Source organism: Hippoglossus hippoglossus, chromosome 3, assembly GCF_009819705.1.
Source record: "Hippoglossus hippoglossus isolate fHipHip1 chromosome 3, fHipHip1.pri, whole genome shotgun sequence".
Taxonomy (NCBI): Eukaryota; Metazoa; Chordata; class Actinopteri; order Pleuronectiformes; family Pleuronectidae; genus Hippoglossus; species Hippoglossus hippoglossus.
This window is the reverse complement of record NC_047153.1, coordinates 30,873,050-30,898,049: the sequence shown is the minus strand read 5'-3', so window position 1 is coordinate 30,898,049 and position 25,000 is coordinate 30,873,050. Positions and strand designations below refer to the sequence as shown.

The 25,000-nt window shown below is 39.7% G+C and overlaps 1 protein-coding gene across 4 annotated transcripts in view; it reads left to right on the top strand.

The window, feature by feature from the left end:
* Nucleotides 1–25,000, top strand: part of adamtsl3 (ADAMTS-like 3) — a 198,397-nt gene that overhangs the window by 79,720 nt on the left and 93,677 nt on the right. For 3 of the 4 annotated variants that reach the window (XM_034581509.1, XM_034581511.1, XM_034581514.1), the window contains exon 4: nt 23,523–23,650. The exons of the other annotated variant lie outside the window; for it this stretch is intronic. In XM_034581509.1, coding sequence (XP_034437400.1) covers nt 23,523–23,650 — 128 coding nt within the window. The remainder of the gene's footprint in view (nt 1–23,522; nt 23,651–25,000) is intronic. 4 annotated transcript variants of the gene reach the window in all.

The following is a 25,000-nucleotide window of genomic DNA, read 5'->3' as shown; positions in this document are numbered from 1 at the left end:
GCACACAATGGTGTTCCATTACAGTGTGTGGCAAGCTAACTTATGATGCTGCTGGAGACACAGACTAAAGTCTTGAATAAATTTAGACCTCTGTTGCAAGAGTTAAAGTCATTTTGTGGCTCTTGTCTGCTTATTGCCTTGAAATAATTTTCACTGAGCACGATTACATAAACACTTGTATGCCTGCTTTTTTAATCATATTCGGGATATGGTGTTTACATGGGACATATTCAGCTGCCAGTATGCACGGTGTATGTAGGTTGGTCTTTGTTCTCCACATCCAGCAGATCTGCTATTTTTGTACTGTCTGTTACCTCAGCAGTTGGGGATGAACCTACTTTGATTCTACTCAGTTTATCATTGTCTTTTTCCATCTGCATATGATCACCAGTAAAAGAAGCATATTCAGACTGTCACAGTGTCATTCTATTGTGATTGCCTTCTACTTCAATTTGGCTGTCACTAACAAATACTGTAAGCCATGGGGGTTGCCTGGCTTGGGCAATTAAATGTTACGAGGTGAACAGGAAGGAGCTAGCGATGAAAATAGAGCTAGCATTCAATAATAACGAGCCGGTTCAGTTTGTCTCTCAATAAGATTACACCCCTACCATTTTTTTAATTCACACATTCACGTGTGAATGGATTTTGCACAAACACGTTGATAAACAACTGCTGACTGAAATTATTTGTAAAGATCATTTCACACCCTCCAAATATTAATAATCCTTATTTTACTCCAGAAAATATCCTTCTCACACTTGGGCTATGTATATGGATATTTATGAACAGTGTGTTAAATACATAAGATTAAACCTCCCTGATAGTTTATAGCTCAATGAAGGCTGTAGTGCATTTCTCAAATTTATTTAACTAAATCAGTATTGGCTCGTACAACAACAAGAAATACACACGCACGCACGCACCATTATCCTCTATGTGTTCCCCCACTACGGCCTGCCAGACCAAATAACTCATAAAGGGCACACTGGCAAGGAAAGATGAACCTAAATGGTGACAGTGTGTGAGTGTGTGTGTGTGTGTGTGTGTGTGTGTGTGTGTGTGTGTGTGTGTGTGTGTGTGTGTGTGTGTGTGCGTGTGTGTATGTAAGCAACAGTGGCACCACACACACTTTTAAAGGCCTCTATATACTTCACACTTTGGGGGTTAACCCAAGCTCCTTGAAACTCAAAAGATGTTATACCTGAGAGAGGTGGTTTCAGACACTGTCAAATGAATCCAACAAGTACTTTCTTCGTTGTCTAACAACCTGACAAGAGTTCAGGAAGTCACTGGTTCGGCCAAGACATAGTTACAGCATATAAGTTTCAATTAAAGCACAAGTCATAATTTTTACATTTGAGTTTTTGTATAAAAAGCAAGCGTTAGAGGTGCTGATATGGCAGATTCGTCAGCACAAGTATTTTCCAAAATGTCTTTTAAACTGGGGTGAGGTCGTTGATAGTTAATATGAAGGGGAAAGGTTTAACAGTAATATTAAAAACATGAAACCTGCATATGTTTATTGCTCTTTAATTAATCAGGAAGACAGATTGTTTGACCTGGTTTGACCTGTGAGAACAAATATTGGACACATTTTGGTTTGTGTCTGAAAACTTGTTGGCTTATTACAAACTTGATACACTTAATTTTTCTTATTTTACGTGAAATTGATATTTGTATCAAAATGAAGAACACTGAAGAAAAAAGAATTTGCTTTTTACATTTGGCACAGATGCTTGAAAACTGTGATGTATGCAATCATCCAACAGAACTTGAGTTCAGAGGATACTGGGCTGGGAAAGTGACAGAGTGAGACTGAGGGATAGATTTAATGTTACTTCTTTTAGCCGATTCAGTTCATATTCTCACGAATAAGTAGTAAACATGGTTAATGTCCAGTTTCTGACTTCTGTCACTTTGACAGCACGGCTAATGTGCACAGTGATGCATTGCAATATTTAACTAAAGTGTCGCCATGTTTGGAGTTATGTGCTAGTTATTGTGAAGAGTGAATGTTTTTTTCCTCCTTATTCAGCTTTTCATCACTAAGTGCTGAGTGATAACACAGAAATGCAGAACCTGCCGCAGAGGTGTGATATGAAAATTGCGGCGCACTGACTGATGAGTTTTGCGCAGCAACACAGGAAATTCAACACCATTCAGCAGCTGAGATGCCTTTGCTTCTGTGGCGCTCGTTGGGTTAGGCTGGATTCATTTTGATTTTTTTCTGAGAGGCAAATACAATGTGCTAGTAAAAACAGCCTGATCAAAAGGGGCATATCAGCAGTTTGTTATTAGCCTTGTCCCTGCAAGTGAAGCGATTTGTGGGAAGTAGCCTTTTGTTTATGTTCTGTACCGAACGTTTAATGCTAATGCACTGCACAGGCAATGTATTGTCCCCACTGTCTGTTTGTGTCTGCAGCCATCATGCATTCAGACACAAACATCCTTACGATCCAACGAGTGCTTTAAGTCCAAAAGATTGAGCATGGCTACATATGCATCCTATTATCTCATCTGGTCAGTGCTGCACAGTAGCTGCGTGCTGTGCCAGAAGCAGACGCTCTGGTAATGCAACACACTGACGCTGGACATCTGTCACATAATCTATCAATCTGATGAGTGCTATGTACATTCTATACCTATAAGTGTTCTGTCCTCTTCTATGGCTTATATTTGCTAGAATTATATCAGTAACTTTGGTGTACTTATTAAATGCTGAGTTCAGACATCACAGTAATTTTACTACAAATATTACTACAAGTCTAAAATTATTGCATTTTTAAACCACAATCTTTTCTAAACCTTGGCCAAACAAAAGGCAGAAGATAAACCATGGTCTTTGAGCTCAAATTCCTGCACACTTACTTTTCCTGAAACTGGTGGAATGAGACTGGGTGTAATGGCATTGTGGACGTTATGACATGAGTCATAATCAGGTACACGTTAATATTAATGGAATATTCTATCAGCAACACCTGTATATACCACATTCAAAATAATGTCTTGTTCTGAATAAGGTCAATAGTCGGAACATTGGTGCATGTAAACATTTCAAGGATAAAAGGTATTTTGCTATAGATTGACGACTTGTGGTGGAATCCTTTGTTTCCATTCTTGGATCCTGAGCCAGCTCTAGAGACATCAGTTCTACCAGACATCATAGTAAATCGTTTTAAATGTGAAGGTGCATGCTTTTCATTCCATTTCTGCGATTAGAGTGCCTACTGACCTGTGTTGGCCCTTGTTAGGTGGTAAGTTGTACTAGTCGACGGGGGGCTGTGGGAGATTTCACTCCTAATTGGGGCTGTTTTGGTAAGTGGATGAGAGGGTGGTGAGGACAAGCACATATGAGGTGAACTCCCTACCTGCTTATACTCTGGAGTAAATCATTATCTGACTGACCAACCAGGGCCAGGCTGGATGTTAAAGACAGTCCCCACCTGACTGGTCTTATTTTAATTTTCTATACAAGGAAGCAAACCAACAAAAACCTACAGTCACGTTTCTGTGTGCATGTGTGCTTTTCTGTATTTTCATAAGTATCATGTCCTACCTAAAATACACCAAATTTCTAATTCAACCTAATCTTCGTCCATAAGGTGTTAGAATTGGAGCCTGGGTGAGAAATTGGGTGACCTGGGCTACTTCATCTTTGTATTTACCAACCTGGCGGGTTTGTATTTGCTATGAAAGAAAACAGATTACTCTGAGAAAACATTAGATATTTCATGAATATTTATTTACTTGTTTGTTTTTATTCTGAGAGGGAACTGAGCAGATCAGTATCAATCCCTTTTCGATATTTGATATTTGCAACTAAATTAACTAAAGTTACAGACCTTCTAATTTACTTTTTTTTAAACAAAGCAACTCCCAATGCAACCACCCATTCTTATTTTTTACATTTTTAATTAAATCATAGTGAGCTATATTATGCCAATATAATAATATTATTTTGTCAGTAACTTTCAACATCCACTGCAAATTATGAGCACAAAATCACCATGACCGAATACATTTGTGAGTTTTTTTTCAAAAGTTTGGAATGGGTCCAATTCATATATTAATCATTTATTGTTTAATAAAATCAAGTCAGTGTTTAAAACACTAATATTTTGTCGGCAGCTAAACATATAGATGTGTTTGTCAGGAGTGTCAATGGTAGCTGAAACCAATTTCAAGCAAGTGGAGCAGAGAAGACAATTTCTCAGTTTTTAATTCGGCTCATACTTTCAGGTTTGGCATGCAAATGGTTTGAGGTAAGATTAGTCTACAAGGGTCCTCACTAGTATAGTAACAGACATGTGTATGGGAGTCTATTTTGAGCTTCATCAGAGAGAACAGGACTATGCAGGGTTCCTCAGCTTCCTCATCATTAGCTCAGCAGGCCCTGAGACTCATTTCCTGCATTGTGCTATTGTAGTCCCTCCCCAGGGATCTCCACCACTCTCTCCATCACTCACTTCTCTCTCTTCCCTCCTCTCACCTTTTATCCTGCTCATCTGTTCTCTCCTTTACCCTTTCCTCCATTTCCCTCTCTGTGTGCAGTCTTTTGATGTTTATTCTATACATGGTGCACATCAGAAAAGCTCTCCCCATGCTAGGGCTCCCACAGGACTTTCTCTCTCTGGTTTGCAAAGAGTGTGGCAGGGTGCTGTTAAAAATGTTTTTAACAGCCCGGTTCCAAGGTTTAATAAGTTGGTCTTCAGTCTGAGAATTAATTTCAACACCCTGAAATTAATTTTCATCTATACACCAGTGTTTCGCACTGCACTGCATTGCAAAATAATTAATTTCAATTTGGTGTAGTTTTATTTGTATAGCACCAAATCACAACATAATTTATCTTAAGACTTAACAGTTTCATACAGAAACCCACATCTGCTATGTTACCTTCTGGTCGTTCAGCCCCTTCACTTCTGATGATCTTGCCTCACCTATCTTGTCCGAATCAAATTCTGATGTTATTGCTGTGAATCCTGGTCATGTGGGTCAGTGAATCAATGTCTTGATCATTCCTGGCTTACAGCTTGAAGTCATCCATGTAGAGGAGGTGGCTGATGGTTGCTCCACTTCGGATGCAGTATCCATCGCCACTCGCTCTGCAATGATCTGATTGAGGGGGTTCAGACCTGAGCAGAACAGCAGCGCATGGGGACAGATATCTTGCTATAGGCTCCACTTGATGGTAATTAGCAGCTGGCCTTGAGTTGACCTCATTTTCCACAGTACCATCGAGTTCCTTATGAAGACTCTCAAACCCCCATTTCTACCAAAGTGGATGAAGTGCTGTTACTCGTTCAGAGCTAGTTCAATGTGCGAACAGTTTGCTTTTCCATAGGCCGCCTTAATGCCACGTCATTACATCACCATATACATCACTGTCTATGTCTCTGATTTCCCAGCAATATTTATACGACAGGAATATGTAATATATTACACAGTGATAGGCTGAGTCCATCGTCGTTTTTTTGGGGGGGTGATTTGTCATTTTATTTTGCCAATATAATGGTCAGCCTCTCTAATTCATTTAATTCATTCTCTCTCAGGCATTAACATGTCTTATAGACTCTCTCTCTCTCTCTCTCTCTCTCTCTCTCTCTCTCTCTCTCTCTGCATGTGCTGACATGCAGACATACCAACACACACACACACCAAAACAGTTTAAATGTTGATTTGTTTGGTGTACAGAGAACTGATGAAGGAGTTTGTGGACTGGTTTCTAACGGTATTGCCTCCTGATCAGCGCAGGGAAAACTAAAGAACTGGTGGTAGACTTCCCCAGGCGCAGACACTCCCCCCGACACAGGTGAACATCCAGGGATTGGACATTAAGATAGTGACCTCTTATAAGTACCTGGGTGTTCACCTAAATGATAAACTAGACTAGACTGATCATGCCAGGGCACATCTAAACTGTAGGAATTATTGTGTTCTTTACCCTTGAATGGGCCCTTTATATTTAAATACTTTATATATACATCAGGAGCGGGTCCTCACTTTGGAGGCCACCATGTTTTTTCAGTCGTCCAAACTGGGAAAACTAAACACACTGAAGGCTGCCACAGGTTCTCTTTCATGTTTGAAAGGGGAGGGTGAGGTGAGGGGTATTCAGCTGCAACATGACACTTCACCACTAGATGTCACTAAATCTTACACCCTGAACCTTTAAATTAGTAAAATCTTTCTTCATAGCTGTGGGCATTCATTCTTTTATTCAGCTGCTCCTCACTCTGCACACTCTCCCATCAACACAAATGTTGTGTTTATTTGCACACTGCAGAACTGAAATGAGATCCGATCACAAGTGATTACAACACAGTTTTGGTTTGTCTTGTTGTTGCTGCCTCTGACGTAGATGGTTCTAGCTTCTAGACCAGCAATGAGTTTTTGCCACTCTGGAACTGGTTCCAGATTAGGCACTGGCTTCAAACCGGCCCTTGAACTGCCTTAATGGAAAAGGGATATTTGTGTCCTGTTGATGTTTTATGGTTCCCTGTGTGTTGTAACGAGTTATATGCTTTCTTTAGTCAATCCAGGTGGCGCACAGATATGTCTATTCTATTAATCTCAAGTGACTGCCCTGTCTCTGTTGTCGAACAGTAGCTGATGCAGTTTCTTCAGCCAGTTGCCATCTTGGATGTCTGCCATTGTGATGTTCGCTGATTCTTGTTCTGGATTGTTTCTGCTGATCCATTTTAATGTTAATGTTAGATGGGATTAGCGTATTTATATATAATAATAATAATATATAACAATTTCTCTTAATACATATATACGTCGTACCCTGTTTTTACTCACAGCTCCTGTCTATCTGACCCAAAATCAAGACAATTATACTGAGCGGGACAGTGGGACAGCAACAGCAAATTAATGCTGAGCTCCATCAGTCTAACGTCAGAAACGGTATTAGTTGAACATTACTTTAAATTTAATAACAATGTGCTTTGTATTTGGAGATGATTTCTTTCATATGATGATATAATTTTTTTTTAGAATATAGGACAAGATGTTAAATATCCCTTGCCCATTTGAAGGTCTTCTGCACAATTTAGGTTACCAACTACCAGTAGATGTTAGCAGGTGTTAGTGGCCACCAGTGTATGTTAGGGACATATCTTCAGTTGTGCACTTTAGTGTCATCAAGTGTTTTGACCTTGTAATCAATGATACAGGCCGAACTTGAGGGTACGCTGAGGCTAAAGGTAAATCTGACTGGCTAGTGGCTTGTATGGCAGCACTATGCAAACCATGTGGTCGCTCAGTAGATCAGACATCATTACCTCTATGCCTTTTTAAACTAAACACTTTCCCATTTTAGAACATAGGACAAGATGGATAATATCCCTTGTACGTTCTGCTGCACTAATTAATGCCTACCGCCAGTGGATGTAATCAGATGTTAATGGCCACCAGCGGATGTTAGGGACATGATCTATATGATGATATTCATATTATTGTAATTCATTCAGTATAATTTCATATTTCATTTAGATATTATAAAATACTGTTTCAATCAGTTCCAAAATGTGAGTATGAAGGGGATATTTTAAGTCCTTTTGAAACTCATGTAAGAATGCACTTTATTTTCATCGCTCTGCAGCTCAGCTGGATGCGAAGTTATCATTGGAAAATAAAGCAGTTTCTGAAGGAGAAGAAATATATTTATTGCAAAGCCAAGTTCAATTCCCCCATCAAGAGTCCAATTTATTCTCATTGCATGCATGGTCATGACTCCAATCATTCAGTGAAGAGGAAGGTGTAAAGGCCAAACACGACAGACAGAAATTGGGTTATGAAAGGGATGAATGAGACTCACCAGGAATTAATTTGAATCAAAAGCAGACAAGTCCTAAAGTTCTTTTGTTTAACACTTCATGTTGTCCTTGGTGGATTCTGTGTTTCTGGCACAGTCCTAATCGTTTCTGACAGCAGCATTTCTGCATGTCTCCAGTGTTTTACAGTGTCCAAGCCTCATTCAAGAAGGCAAATATCAACAGGGTATCATACAAGATCTATACGTAATAGCGACGGAAGATATATGGAGGGCAGCATTGAGTGAAACAGCTGAAACTGGACTAAGTTGGTTGCTGATTAAATTGAAGACAGGAACAATGGACTGATGGTGGTGGATTGTTCAAAGGTTCATCCTTTTGCTTTGACCGCCCTGAGTTCTCGCTGGCTTTGTTTGTTTTAAGAGACAGGAAATATGCTCTGATACCTGACAGTGAGCACAGCAGCTGGAAATAATGTAAGGTAACTGTGGAAGAGATGATGACCCAGAGAGCACCTCTGACTCTAATGATCACAGTTTATGTTTAAATAGTAGTTAGCCAATGTTATTTTATTTTTAATTTTTATAATATATCTATATCAACAACTATTGCAGTAAATATTAGTCAGCTTGACTTGACTGTTTAGCCAAATAAAGTGGGCTCTCACAAAGGCTCCTGAGTATTGAAATGTAAGGAGCCACGCCCTCTGTGTCTGTGAGATGTAAATTCAATACTTGCTATTTGACCACATGTACTTGTAGGCAACTGGCTCCATCATGAGCCTTATTGTTCACATACTGGTACAAAGCATGTTACTGGAGGATTCCAGTTGAGGGCACACCACAGAACTCAGACTAAAGATTGTAGTAATAGTAATAGTGCTCTGCTCTATAATCTTTGACTCTGCCACTTCCGGATTGGCATGTGGACAACATAAACAAAGATGGCCACACTCAAAATCAACATTTGGAGGAGATTGGGGTGGAGGTGGGTTACACGCGTCACTTAATGACGGCTGACTGCAGAAGAGATGAGAAGGGATTTAAAGTTTGACAGCAGCCGCATTGGCTGGAAGAGACTGTGTCAGTATCTTATTGGCCATTTCTCAGCTTTCACTCTGTCCAGTAGCCTGCCCGAATTGAGGCCTGGAGTCAAATGGTGAACCCTTGGTAGTATTGTAAAAGAAGTAATGTATCATTAACTTGTACAATTTTAACAATTTATAAACATGTATTTGTTGTGTCTAGCTGTTGGGGCTATAAAGACTTTTTTCAAATTGATGAAGTTGATCAACAAGTTGATTTATGACCCTGCAACATTTATTAAAAAAATTAAGGCCCACCATGCAACATTTGCTGCAAGTGAGCTTGAGAAATTGAGAGCAGCTTCTATGTTGCAAACTGAAAAGTCATTAAGTGTGAGTCTCCCATTTCTCCCATTTCCTCCCCCAGCCTTCATAATCATTGTGGAACAAATTAGTGGTCTGGGATGTGAGTTGCCCAGTGTTCTGTACCAGAGCCGTGTTCAGAAACACAGGTTTCTTAGTAAATGTTTGATCCTGACGGATGATGGTGGTGAGTGGGTGGCCTATAGGGTCTCTCCAACTGCTGGGCCTTGTTAGTACTTGCAAGCATCTGTGTTTGTCTGAGTCTGTGTTTATGTGTGGGATTTATTCTGCACAGTAGAAACGAAATAAATGGAAGAATTAAAAGCTTCTTATCATACATATGTCATACATTCACATCCACCCACGTTGGGTCCTTTGCCTGTCTTGCGTCTTTGGTATGCTTTGCAGCAGAGGATACCAAAGACGTGAGGCAGGCAAAAGACTTTAACAGCAACACCAGTCACTCTGTGCAGTTTAAACAGGATTTCCGATGATTTGAGAAAACAGGCTGCTACTCCTGTGTAATACATCAGCTGTTAGTAGCTTTTCACAGATTTGTTTTTAATACTGTTGCATCTGAGCGTCATTACAAATGATCCAATGACAACAGTAGTTTTTGTTTGACAGTGGTGATTGAACAGAGGCTGCAGAGTTCAGCCTCAACCTAAATTTGATCATTACCATGACAACAACAATAATCTCACATCTCTCTATCTTTTACAACAGTTAAAGGATTTTTTATATCAAACATCTTTTAATATTAGACGCAAATCAGATCAGCATGAATAAGCCCCAAATTATACTTTATAGTAACAATACATTTTTGTTGACTTTGTTTGGCTTGTCTCCATCTCTAGCTTAACACAACAGTCACCTGCAGCAGAGCTCTACTCAAGAGCACTGATACTTGGGTCCGACCAAGATCAACACCAAGTCTGATCAGTGTCAGTATCCAGTCATGACTTAGTCCAGGTGGGGGTCAGGATCTATACAGAAGAAACCCTTCACTCAATTCCTGTAACATAGTTCAGCATCAGACATTTGCAAAGGAACATCTAAACAAGCCTGATGTATTTAAGAAACAAGTCCTGTCGACTGATGGAGTTAAAATATTTTTTTCTGGCCACAGTGATAAAAGGCCTGTTTGTAGAAAAATGGTGCAGTAATGCATGAAAATAACACATTTCCATCTCCCAACATCTGTCCACCTTGCCATCTTCTAAACCTAAACATCTGTCCACATCAATGCAGGACGGCCTAAGAATCTCACAGACGCAGAAGGATGTTGTGAAGAATGAGCGGTAAATCCCTCAAACACGAGCTGAAAGACTTAGCTGCTACAAATAGTGTTTACAAGCTGATACATGCTAGAGGGAGTGTTAATGAACACACAGGGTGTCCAAACTTTGCTTGTCTTCTTTCATCTCCCTCAAGAGGCGAAGGATTTTGATGTGTCGTCTTATCTTTTATGTATCAACTGAAAACAATGGTAAATTTAAGTGGTATAATTTTTAGTATTGTACTGCTCCAATACTACAATACATATGTGTGTGTGTGTGTGTGTGTGTGTGTGTGTGTGTGTGTGTGTGTGTGTGTGTGTGTTATTGACCCCCTTTCTTGTGCTTCACTCTTTTCATGTGACTCTTGTTCTCACTCTGGAGCAGATGTGTCTCAGATTTGAGGCAACGCCCTTGAAACACTTGACGAAGAAACTATATTTCATTACTTCCACTTCTAGTATAAAGGCATTTGTACTGTAATTGTTTTTTACTTTCACTTTCATTCCCTTGGCTTCAGGTTGGTATTTGTGGATAAGATAGTGAGTCAGAAATGCCACACACAGACATGTAGCTGTAAGGCCGGTCCTTGTCCGAAGCAGCTTCCCACGGTTTCCCTTTTCCTCGTGCCGTGTACAACATATTGTCTGACAGCTCAGAGGTGGTTTCTTCTGTAGTCCTGCATATTTGTGCAGCTCTGAAGGCTGGTCTGTGCAGTTTTAGTGCCTGGATGAGAGTAGCACTGTCAGGCATATGTAAATACTGAAGATGAAATGTGTTTTACAGCAGACACTGCTCGTTATCACACTGTGTGTATGTGTATTGTTTCAACCGTGTGTACTAAGTTTGTGGAAATGTGTGGGGAGAAACAAATTAGGAGTTATTCTTCTTAATTAGTGTATACATTTCATGTGATTCTTTTTTCAGGGCACTCAGTCGGCCTTTTTACAGACGGTTGCTTGCTTACTGTTGGAGACATATTGCCATCAGTGTAAAGACAAATACCAATTTCAGTTCTGTGACAGGATCTGAAAGTCTGAAACTACCCAGACATCCACCACTTGACCTCACCATGCATAACTTCTCCCAGATTACATAGACCACCCTATGTACCCCTGGACTGACACTGAATGTTTCCACTGGACATAACTGCTCAATATGGTTGTAATACATACAAAAACCAGATCCCTTGCTAATTTATTAATAGTCCTTAATTTATCATCATATTTTACCTCAGACTGTATGTGGTCATATTTTGTATTTCAATGTACATCTACTCAATGTAAATATTTTGCAACATTGGCAGCTTGGCTGATATATATCACTGTTCTTACCAGTTGTTTTGAATGAGTACATGATGAATTGTATAGAGTTTTATTCATAACATTCATAACATTACTGAAGCAAAGCCTGCAAACAAGTTTTATCTAGAGTTCTCATGGCAACACGCAATATATACAATATACCCTTTGCAGTATGTTGCTGTACTTAAAAAGCCACTGCTGCTGCTGCTGCTGCTGTTGTTTTGCATTTCATAAACCCCAACTACACCCCAACATCCATCCATAGGTCCCCAATGGCAGAGGCTTCTACCATTTATTTGATTTCCGTACCAGCGCCGGTCCGCGTCTCCGGCTGCATGAAGCCCCACATTGGGCACCACTGTGGCTATAGACCATGCCACCGGGGTCTCCCACACACAGCCAGAGGCGGTACTGGTGCTTTTCAGCATCTTTATTAAAATAACCAGATGAAAACATAAACTTACAAACTCTTTAACTTAAAGCAGCTGGCGACTAGCTTTGCAGCTCACTATTTTATCTGAATTGTTATTTTAATATGTTGAAATGTCTTATTTGAGATAAAATATTAAATTTAAATTCTTTTGAAGGAGAAATGTTCCTCCTCCTAAAGTTGTTATAGTTTTCTGATGTACTTCAAAACATTGGCCAAACACCAGGGCTGGGAATATTCACTTATCCCCCAATTCTGTACAACGATATTTGGGCAGTTATTCAGTCATGTATCATGATTTTATAGTATTATGATTCTTAGTTTTCTTTATTGTGTAAGTATTGTAATTCGATATTGCAATGTGTTCTTTTGAAACACCCATGTTGAGAAAAAAAAGAATTGTGATATTTAAGTTAATTGATAGTTTTTGTGACCCCATGACCACTGGGTGAAACCCTTCCACCTGTTTACCTGAACTTACTTTGAATGTGTAATGTTTTACTTTTTGCACTTCACACAAGAGAAGCTGCTGTTCATCATATGAAATCCCACTAGAGCCACCTCTTCACCTTAAATGACCAATATGAGTTGAGCCAATGAAAACCACATATCAACTGTTCTCTGGTTGCTTCAGCTGCAGCAGAGCGATGGACTCTGATGTGATGACTTAGTGGCTCACAGTGTAAAGGCTCAGTTTGCCTATTAGGTTAAGAGTGCTAACGTTGAATGTGAATGACCACATCTTTAATGAATCACTCCGGGTTTATGGCTCCCTCACTTCACTACCCCCCATTTCTCTCATACTCACTCTCTCTCTCTCTCTCTCTCTCTCTCTCTCTCTGCACCATGCTAATTTCCACAGGCAGGTATGAACAGATTGTTTGCAGCTTAGGAGCAGAAATATAATTTAAAGTCAATGAAGAGCAAAATTGTTATTTTACAGGTTGTTGACATCTGCGCAGCATGCTCCTCAAATGGAAATAAAGAAATGGTGTGCTGAGAAGAAAAAAAAACCTGTGTGCTGCTAATATTAGCACCAACATTTGTAGGTAAATGTAAAGTTCTCTACAGACTGTGCTACAGAAGCTGCAATATTTTGGAATTGACAGACATGAGGAGCTGGTTATAGCTTTGTGATATACAGAGAATAGCTGTTGGAGCTTTTAAAGGCTGCACTGGGGTTTTATGTGTATGAAAGAAAAAGAGGAGATGTTATTGATAAAGAGTGAAACTAAAGAAATGTGGCTGGTATAGTATTTAAAGAGCAGTGTGCAGCTGTTGCCTCTCAAATAATTATTATCTGGATGAGCAGAGGAGCTCCACATGAAGAGATGATTAAAAACATAATGAATTAGCCAGAAATCATGGCTGTTTTCCATTTTCCACACAATATGATAACATGGAAAAAACAGCTGTAATGCCTGGTGAGGGATTGAATACAGTAACCCAAAATTATCATATTATGTGTCTTTATTGAACATACCCATAAAACATTACTGGCAGAAGCTGGCTAATAAAACATAAACATAATTATCGCAATATGATTTTTGATTCTTAAGCATTACACAAGCACGGTGAGGAGGTATTACACTTATAATCGTTTTGAATGTTCCTCACCTTTTCTTTTTTGAAAAAGAAAACAATTTAAACTTCAAAAAAATTATTGTTTTACATTTATTATAATAATTATCAACAGTGTTTTAAATAACTAACTTTACCCATAATTCTGTTTCACCATACCACAGTTTCCATGCACAGATACTGTGAACAAAACTAATTTACTGAAAAGACCGGCCAATCCAGTACCAACAGTCAGGCAATACGATGACATGACTCAGTTATTGTAGTGATGTAATTGAGTAATTCAACCTCTGATCATTTTCTGTATTTTTCTGGGCCGTTGTGCTTTTTTAAAAAGCTGACAGGGAAAGATGACAGGAAATAAGGGGAAAGGATGGAGAATACAGAGGACCAGAGACATTCTGGTTCACGCTCAGCGTCTATTATCTGTATCTATGTTGGAAACCTCTGGCTCTGGCTACAGTGTATTGAAGTGACTTGTTTGAAGTATATCAGCAAAAAATGTTTTGTGTTTCACAGAGAGCTGAGAAAGCTATATGAGCACCCCTGTCTCACTCTTCCTGCCTGTGAACTTTTGTTTTAGAATTGTCCCCTAAGCTGAAATAATGACTCAGCATTTCAGTTTACAGCTAAGTGTACCCTCCATAGGTAAAGCCAATGTACTCATGTTCCTCTAATAGTAACTTTAATATTTCATGCCTCCATAGTTCCCAGTAAACATCCTCTTCTGTTTTCAGTAGGTCTGTTCATGTGAAGCTTGGAGGCTGCTTCAGCTCACTGGGCCACTTCCTGCTGGCTCTGAGCAGCAGAGTATCTGAGCTGTTTCAGGACTATGTTTCACTATCCTTATACAAAATGTATGTTTAATAGCTGTTATTTGCCCATTGTGGAGAAATCATGTTCACATATGTATTTAAATATAATACATCTTCTTCCATGATTTAGTACAAACAATCATGCAAGTTAGAAGTTGGCACAAACACAAGTGTTTGGTGCAGCTGCATTGTAATTTTAAAAACTGTGAATTGAGACAGGCAAAAGAAAGCATGTGACATATATGCACTTCATGTTAGCATTTAGATTGCCTATGAGATTCTGTGGAAAACACGTTAGTAGCATCACAGAATCATTCTCGTTGGCTACATTAATGCACCTTCTATTTTGGCCTGGTGCATATTGGAAAATGTAGTTCCTCCAACATGGGTAACAGCAGGAGAAAACACTACTCAATGCGCCAAAGCCTCCTCTGGTTATGTCCTTAAATACTGAACATTTTAAATGTTGAAATAATATTTAAATATAGTGGCTGCATAATACAACAATAGTATTTAACTTCAATCCATCTTAGAAATTGCTAAAAAAAATTGATAACTCCATGTATATGATGACTCTTGTATAGAGGCAAATCTCAATTATTTGATAATGAATATCTTTTTATTGTGACATTTTTAATTTACTCTTTAATTAACTTCTCTCCCCAATTCTCTCACCAACAACCATTGGAGTCAGATGCCCCTTTTTTAATGAGATGAAGACACAGTCAACTGTCCAATTACAGCTTTGGGGTGGGACATGAGCCAATGGCTGTTCTTAAACCTGCATGCTCGCAGGCTGAAGGTATTGATGGCACATTGAGTAATATTCTGATTGACTGCAGTTTAAAGGTGGTTTGTGGATGGAGTATCCTGCAGGGAGCTGTACAAACACTTGAAAACCAAATGTTAAGACTTGCTTAATTACTGTGTTTTAAAATGTATGTTTAATTGTGACCAAGTAAATGCATAGATCAAACTTAGATGAATACAACATGTGTTGTGATGGCTTTCACTTGAGGTATTTTATATCTTCCACCTTGCTGATGCAGTCTCGACAGTAATAGTTAATAATGATAATAATGATGATTCTAACTAAAAACTCTGACATCCTCCTCATGTTGCTGAGATGAGCGGGTGCAGTTTGTCTAAGAGTCAGACTTGTTGTTGATGATTCTTGATTTGTCTCTGGGGCCGAATGATGAAGTTGACTGGCCAGTGTCTCAGATCAGGAAGATCAGGATGACCTGTTCTTACAAAACCTCGTGGTCAGCCTGACTCTGCTGTGAAGACACAAGAGCTTCCTTTGATGAAATAAGCTTCCATGAAAGAATCAGGAATTAAATGTTGAGCATTGCAGAAAAATGTATTATATAATCTATGTAGTGCTTGATTACCTATTTGATTTATGAGTTACGTACAGCCGAGAGCAACATATGTTGTATACTTGTCTGTGTCTACCTGGCTGCAAAGAGTCTAATGAAGTTAACCACAGCTGTAAGTCTCAGGGTTTTCTGTTTGCTTGCTTAGGCAGCACAGATGAGGAACTGGGACAGAGCTCTGAGTGGGTGTGGACCTGTGTATATATGTGTGTGTGTGTGTGAGTCCACATGTGAATGCTGAGCTTCTGATTTCTGTTATTACCAGCATTTCCCAGCATGAAACCAACCTGCTTGCCGGACAAAAATACTGATATTCTACAAAATCCCTGCATGTTTTTACCAGCTGCGACAGCTCTCTATCCCTTTCTCCCTGTGTGTGTGTGTGTGAGATCATGGCAAAGTGTGGTCCTGGAAACTCCTACTAGCCTACTTCGACCACATCTACTAACTGTCTGTCTGTCTGTGGACTGGTTTCTGATAGTGTCCATGTGCAAGATACAATCATTAAACCTTAAAGTTGTTTAGTTGACATCCCAATGAAAGCTGAGTCGTGTGTGTGTGTGTGTGTGTGTGTGTGTGTGTGTGTGTGTGTGTGTGTGTGTGTGTGTGTGTGTGTGTGTGTGTGTGTGGTCTGACCCGTGAGTGCTTGTGGGAGCAGCATTTTTTGGGACTGACTTCATATTGTGGATAATTCTGGGATCTGTGACAGGTGACTGACTAGAGAGCTTGCCATACACAAGTGCTTTTCAAACCACCCTTGACTCATTACGTAAGAAAATTACTTTAATAGTCTTTACTTCCTCAGTGTTAAGAGGCAGCAGAAGCAGGTAAACAAGCAAATTACACAGATTCATTAACTCAAAGGAACGCTTACAAAAATAATCACTTAACCATGTCACATTATGTCAAAGCCTTTCATCTGTTTTAACATAGGCTATCATATTATATTTTCCTCTCTGATAACCCAGCTGTAGTGATCTCTGTGTGTGACCAGTCATCTGAGACAGAGACAGGCAGGAAAATATGGAATCCTACAGCGTCACTAGAGTATGTCATTGTTATGTAAAGGTATTTTGAATATTCCTACAGAAGTCATTTTTAAGATAATTTTTCTCTTTACTGCATATTTGATAGGTTTGTTCAAAGGAATGATCATAACACATGTGCAGGAAGGTGAAGATGTCCATGCAGAGTGCAATGAGATAAAGGAGAGTGAGTGCAGGGAAATCATGAGACAGGACAGACCTTGAATTTCAAATATCTGCTACTATTGCTGTCATGAAGGTTTGATTCAGTCTGGTCCATTTTCCTTGTTGGTGTAGTAAACAGCTGAATGACAAATTGAGATGGTGGTATTAGGAGGTGGGAGCATCACTGCTAAATGTACATTTTACTCTGTAGTTTTATCCAGTGCAATAATATGAAGGATACTGTTCTGCATAAAACAGAAGTAGCAACATGCCCTCCATTAACAGGTTGTGAACAAACTTCGATTAGGTTCCAGAGAAGACTCAAGACTTTCACTGTCAACTGCTAACTGTAGGTTCATCTTCTCTTATTTAACATGCAGTGAGGTGAACCCAAGACGCTGGTTACATTGTTGTCTAATGACCGCAAGGACCCGCCATATAAACAGCGTCTTTCTGTGACTGACTGAGTGTGAAGTTGATTTCTTTTCCCTGTAACCAATCAACCCATCAAAACCTGATCAACGATGAGTCTTGGACCATTTACTATAAATGGTCACATCCTTCACCAAGTGTCTCGGACTGAATATCCATTGGTTTTAATGCTTGTGCTATGCTTGTGCTATGCTACCATTGCAGAGTATTCTATCATGGAATGTGCATCGACAGGTGTTTGATTGCCTGATGCTGGCCAATGCCAGACGGCACTGAATTGTTTCAAAAGTTTGAGAACGGTTATTTTAGACATGTTAACAACCAGTGCTGTTATTTTTCTGGTGAGGACCAACCACCCCTCACAGCAGGGCACAATTCATTTGATTTAATTTGATTTACTTAGCTGTTTAGGCAACATGAGGGTGATATTAAAGGTCTGGTTTATCCTATACCTACAAACAATAGCTTAAATTATTGCATTATCCCATCATCCCCAGTAAAAATCTCAGATCACCAGGATAGGGGTTGTCAAAACTAAGTCCAAATTCGAGCTGGGTAGAGAGATAGAGGTGACTTCTAACTTGGTCAGTATTAAGTAATTATTTGACATTGTGATTCAATACAGTTTTTCTCTACAGCCATTCAATGTATTCCTGGTGCTATGGGCCACATGTTGTCAGTGAGAAGTCCCGTGTGAGATCTGGTAAAGGAACATGTGCCCAGCTCACCATATTGGCTGTGCTCAGTAAAGTTCTCCTAAGCATGATAAACAGCTCAGTGTTGTGTCTGAAGGCCACAGTGTGTTGCTGATTAGGGCTGGTACTTTGGGTTTTTACAGTTGTCATGGCATTTGGAGGCCAGGTCTTGTATAGTGTGAGGGCTCTGCTGCAATCAGCCAGGGAATGAGCTTAATGGTTTATAATGAGTTCAGAGTCCGACCTGCCAGCCATACGAACGAGACAGACTCAAAGGTCAAAGGAGTCCAGCAGATCCTTGTTTTATATCTATACTACAAGAAATGAATGAATGAATGAATCAAAGTTATTCAGTCATGTAACTGTTTTTAAAATGTGTTCCTTGAAGTGACATTGCTCAGAGGAGTTTTTGGTTTTCCTGTTTATAACTTCTGAGAGATTACCTGCCATGTGAAGAGTTAATCAGTCATTAATATAAAGCACTGAAGACCAGACCGAATCAAAATGACTGTAATGTATTACCACTGAGTCAGAACTTGGATTTGAGTCTGTTCACTTGACAGACACGGTGCCCTCATCAAGCCCCAGGGGGAAGAAAGACTGGACCAACATTACAGACGGAACAGAGAGTAGAGCCAGTGTTCAGACTGTCAGCCTGCTGGAAGCTTTGAATGGATTATTGTACATTTCTGCCAGGATTATTTCAGATGCTTCATATCTTTGGAGACAGGGATGGAAAGAAAAAAGGGATAGAAAGCTGGCATTCTCTGATATGATTTAAATTCATATAAAACTACTGTGTACCAGGAAGTATAATTTTGAAGAGACATTATGCCAGATTTTGGTTGTTTGTGTCCTCATATTAAACTTCATATTGACATTGAACATATGTTCGAATTTCTCAGGATTTCGGTGTCTTCAATGTTTGTATGTGGCTCATAAAGGCTTAACAATCATGATATAACCACTGAAGTGTTTATATCTGATCCAAATGGCCTCGCTACGAGGTGGGATGCAAAGCAGGTTGTCATAGAGATGGGGCAGATGAAATGGCAAACTAGTCTCAGTTTTGCCAATCCCCTCTCCGTGGTTCACCTGGAGGTCCTCACTGAGCCACCTCCACGCACTCATTTTCAGTCTCTACTGGTGTGAATGTCTGATTGTTGGTTTCGGAGACAATTGTCGCCCCCATCTTATCCCAGGTCAGGAAGGTGTGGTGGCTCTGGTTTTTGGAAGCTATTCAACCATCTTGTGAAGAAGCATACTTGATGATTAACTTGTGGCTCAAATTTAACTGTCATTCTAGGCAGAGTTGATTGGAAACCACTGTACAATCATACACTGTATAGGGCATGCATTTTTCAATGTTTTAATAAAAATGTTAGTTACCTTTGGTTGAGGATCTAAAATGTGTGGTATGGTCTTTAAGGATTTCAACACTGTGAGTGTTGTATGACACGTGACTGAAATTGTATAAAAGGCAAATCCTTTTTGTGCCCTTCCACAACCCTGGCATCCCCTTTTTCATTTTGTTTTGCACCATATGGACCTCTTCCTGCTTTCTTATAACTGGAACTAAATGTTACCAGTGAACACTAATGCGGATTAGCTTCATAGAAACTTTCTAGCAGACATGGTTGAATTGCGGACCCCTGCCAAGGGCACTGGGAAAATAATCCTTCCTTGTGTTATGGACTTTTTTCTCATCAGTTTGCATTAACAATATGGATCAAAATCTAATCCATAGGCACACACCTACAGTGAAGTAAGCCACCACATTAAAGAGAGATTGTCTCCTGCGTTCAACAATCTCCTACCAGCAGTTTCTAATCCCATCAGACACTCTCGCATATCACTACACAAACTGCTGGCTTACTGCTGGCTGTTTTCTCTCTGTATGAGCTCTTACAAACCAAACAAAGTCATGTAAGTCTTTTTACCAGCTATAAAACTACAGGAGATCATGTGTGAAGAAACCTAATGGGATTTACACTTGTACATGTTTTATTCATCTATGACACATGTGGATTAATGGAGGAAAAGAAGTTAAAGAATCAATCAATAAATCCCTGAATCTATGAATATATGAATGAATAATTAAAATGCATGAATGAATAAATGAACCCATAAGAGGCTGAAACATAATAAAAGAGTACTCCAACTGCCAACTGTAGAGCTTTGGCATCAAGTTGTCTAAATCCACAATTGATTATTCAGTATTTGCACATGTTACACAGATCTATATTAAAATCAGCACAAACATGCCATAAGAGCTTCTCCAAATATTTGTTCTTTGTTTTCTCAGTAAGAAGACTGACTGTTAGATTAAAGAGATAGTTCACCCTAAAATGAAAATGCACTCATTATCTACTCACCACTATGCTGACAGAGGGTTGGGTGAAGTGTTTGAGTCCACAAAACACTTCTGGAGTCTCAGGGGTAAACAGCGTTGCAGCTGAACCCAATACAATTGAAGTAACTGGTGACGGATTCTTCAAACAGAAAAAAATGGGAGCAATTGTTTACTCACTAAGTTATACCTGCATGATCAGGAACTCTGGATGGAACCTGTCATTAAAACAGGAGACCTCTAATCACTCCCATTTGATAACAGTCCACATGTTTCCATTAAAACCAGAATCTTTCCTACCTTTAACAAGTAGTTTTTTTAATAAAGCAACTTTTAACTCAAACTATAATATTTCCCAGCCATCACCAAAATAATCATAATAAAAACCTTAACCACAGTGGTGTGAGATCATAAAGCACCATTTTTATGATAGCCTACTGAAAGACACTGTTAATGTCATTCTCTCAAATTGTGGTGATTTCTCACTTGCTTGTGACCATTTTATGTTGCCCTATTTGCTCACAACCATTGCTTACTGGTTGCATCACAAAAACAAAGATTTTACTCCTCACATTCTTTCATTTGAATACTTTGAGTCATCTGATCCAGTCATTCACAATACACAGTATATCATAATGCATGTAGCAGAATTATGTTTGCATACCAAACTTTAAAAAATACTGTACATGTCCAGGTTATCTGTGTTGTCAGAAGACACAGATTGCTGATACTGAACTATGCAGAGCTCACACAATAGGCCTGGCTGACCATCCGGGCCAGAAAAGCCTTGGCTGGACAGATTCTCCTCATGCCGATGTTATTACTGTTGGAGGTCTGCGATGGCTGTTAGCCGGCTGAGCCCGACAACAAAAGGTGGTTTTATCCTATTAGCGGAGTGCTAACGTGTCTAATTCCTCTCTAGCGGATCAGTCTGTTTCTTTAGATGCAGCAGGCAGAGAAAAGCGAGAGAATACCAAGTTCCACCGCAGTCCAAGACACACAGATCGATCTCATCTGTGTGGGTACAACAAAACAAGGTTGAAGACTGCTCAGACTTCCACTATGCCTGCTCCAAGGTCAGCCAGTGATCCAGGCCTGGGAGGCAGGGTGAAATGAAACCCATGGAGGCATGTCAGAAATGTTAATTATGGTTGACCAGGCATAAATAACATTGTCAGAGGAATTAGAGTTTGTTCCTGTGTGCTGAGTTTCACTGACATGGCAAGAAGTGTTTTGGAGGAGGGCCTGTGCTACCACTTCTCCAGGAAAAACTGTTTTCTAAACTGTATAAATCTGTGCTCTGACACACAGGTTGAAGGGCAGAACTTAGAACACTTTTGACACTCAACTCTTTGACTTATTTTCTATAAATACTTCATTGTGCTTTAGTCTCTCTCTCTCTCTCTCTCTCTCTCTCTCTGTCGTTCTCTCTCTCTCTCTCTCTCTCTCTCTCTCTCTCTCTCTCACAAACTGGCACCACAGGGTCTGGGGTGACATCACTTACCCAGGGGAAGCCAATTTTCCTATTTTTGGTGACCAACAGCCAGGAAAAGGCTCTCTCTTTCCATCACTCCCACTCTCTCTATCAGAGTCTCTCACCATCACTCCCCTCACCTCCTCTTTCATCTAAGTTTTTAACACAGCAGATAAGATAGAAGAAAGGTCAGAGGGTGGTGAGATGCAGGGAGGCTGTTGCAGCTTGGTGGTTTTCTTACAAAAAAGCAAGAAAACAGTATACAAACACATCCATTCATTTCAATTCTAATTCAACTGTCAAGCATGTCAGCCATCTTTTTCACATTTGATTTGATTTTGAAGGTGAAATGTTTGTTCAGACTGGAAACATACAGTATTCATAATTTAGCTATATTTCAAACTATATATTTTGTGTGTGTTGCTTGTTCCCTCAGGCTGAGGAGAGCTGATCTGGAGTATTCAGACCAATGGTATATTTTGTTGTTTGATTTGGAGAACTTGTTGACCCCAACAAACCTTCAGGCTGTCTCTTTGCTATGCCTCTGAGCAAACATTGCATCGTTTTTTTTTTAATCAAACTCAATTTTTTTTTAGCAAATATAGGATGGTTGAATAAATCTTTTTTCTTTTCTTTTTTAAATCAAACAAACAACCAAACCTTAACACAATTCAACCTCAACGCAGTGTTGAGCCAGTTCACACTTAAAAAGAACGGGTTCCGAGTTACAAGTGATGAGTGTTTATTAGTTCAAGTGAGAGCAGAGAGGAGGAGGACACAGAAACTCCAGCTCGGTACAAACCAACTGCAGCTTCTGTTCTGATCACTGAGCAGCTGTGACCAGAGAAACTCTGTGTTTCACTGTTCTTCTACAAAGTCACTGACCGGCTGCTGGGTCATTCTGCGTATGCGTTAATTCCACAAATGAATCATCCCGCGTTAACGCGTTAATTTTGACACCTATTAAAAACATATCACCAAGAAATGTGTTATTGCTCAACATCACAGTGGTCATAATACTTAGTAAAGGACAAAGTTAAAATTTGACCCAATGGTAGTGATAGACACAGGGTATTACCAAAGGTAACAGCAGCCCAGCCTATAATTGTTATGTATGGTTTGTATTTATATAGAGCTTTTCTAGTCATGATGACCACTCAAAGCTCTTTACATTACAGTTTGCCATTCACCCAAACACTCATTCAGTGCATCTAAGCAGCACTTTTTTTTCTATGAGGGGCCATTCGTGGTTAAGTATCTTGCCCAAGAACACTTCAGAATGCAGATGGGGAAGACTGGGGATCGAACCGCCGACCTTCTGGTTGGAGGATGACTCTACCCCTCAGCCACGAGGCTTACCCTAATTGTCAAGACTATGTCAACCTGCTGGTGGTAATAAGTGATGTTTGTGTTTGTGTTGTCTGTAGGCATCCAGAATGACCCGCTCAGATGAGGACAGGGACATTGGGTGGGATGCCTGGGGCCCCTGGAGTGACTGCTCTCGAACCTGCGGCGGAGGAGCCTCCTACTCTCTGCGACGTTGCCTCAACGGAGTGTAAGCCTCATTTAACAACTCATAAGACACAATTTGACAGCATCTTCGAAATATTGGAATGCATTATGGCAGAATTCAATTCATTAATAAGGAAAAAATCCAGAATCCGACATCTAGTATGTGATCCCTATACAGAGGTGTTGCTCGCTGCTGGAGATGATGAGGCCTTTAATTGAGTTTGAGCAGCAAATCTGCTCACCATGACATTTTCAACAGAGAGATATCCTGCTGAATTGTTAGGTTACCTGTTAAGCAGATGTTTCCAGTTCAATCCCTTTACCAGTAACACCGGTTTTTGAATGCCCATCAAGTTTTGAGTCCGTACAGTATGCAGAGAGAGGTCTTGTGACCATGGATTTCCTGTATATAGCTTACTGATATCAAACAAACACTTGTCAATTGTTGGCACAGTAAGTAATGGCTAAAATTTTAAGCAGAACCTTCAGTAAATATTTGGAATCCTTCCGATTTATAAAGGGGGGGGGGCTTATTTTTATTGATTTGGCCACAATTCCTCTCAGTGATGATTTAATTATTCCCTCCAATGTAATTGCTGTGATTTGAAAACATGGTGAAATAATAGTTTGATGGGTCAAAAAACATGAGCAATCAAATAACGAGACAAGTTGTAAAATAACCTATAGGTAATTCAAACTTATTTTACAGTGTTTATATGATTCAGTCTCATTGGAGTCAGACAAAGAGAGAAGATACATTTCATTTTGTGTATTACAGTAATAAAAACAAACTCAAAAAGATGTGCAAAGACAAATCCAAAACATAAACTTCATAATAAATCAGATTAGCAACCCTACAATCAAACCACACAGCTGAATTACTAAACGGTCAAAACTACCCCAGAGCCCCTAAACACAGAGGGGCCTCCAAACGGCCTTGGTCCTCAGTGTGAACCACTTGTAAACAATTTCAACTAGAACACTAAGTCCCATTATGAAAGCCTATTTAAATTCACTAGATCTGGGTTTCTATTTGGATCTGCACCAAATTGAGTATCAGTCCTGTTAAAATGCCAAAAGTTTTTCATCAAGACCCATGAATTAGTCTGAGAAATCAACGAAAATGTAAAAAAACACCCTGCATCAACCCATACTGTCCTGAGTCATTGCTCAGTGTTGGAATACATCAACACCACTGAAAACAGAGAGAGAGGTAAAGAGAGCTGGAAACTCTGACAGAGTCCAGAGCATCTCTGCAGGCCGCTGTTGATGGGATAACTGGGAGTCAGGAAGACGGGGTCTGTGTTGGGTGTGTCCTGTATGTTCCTCACACTGATGGACACACCCATCAGGTTTCAAATCCCTGCAGTTTTTAAAAGCCAAATCAGGCTGT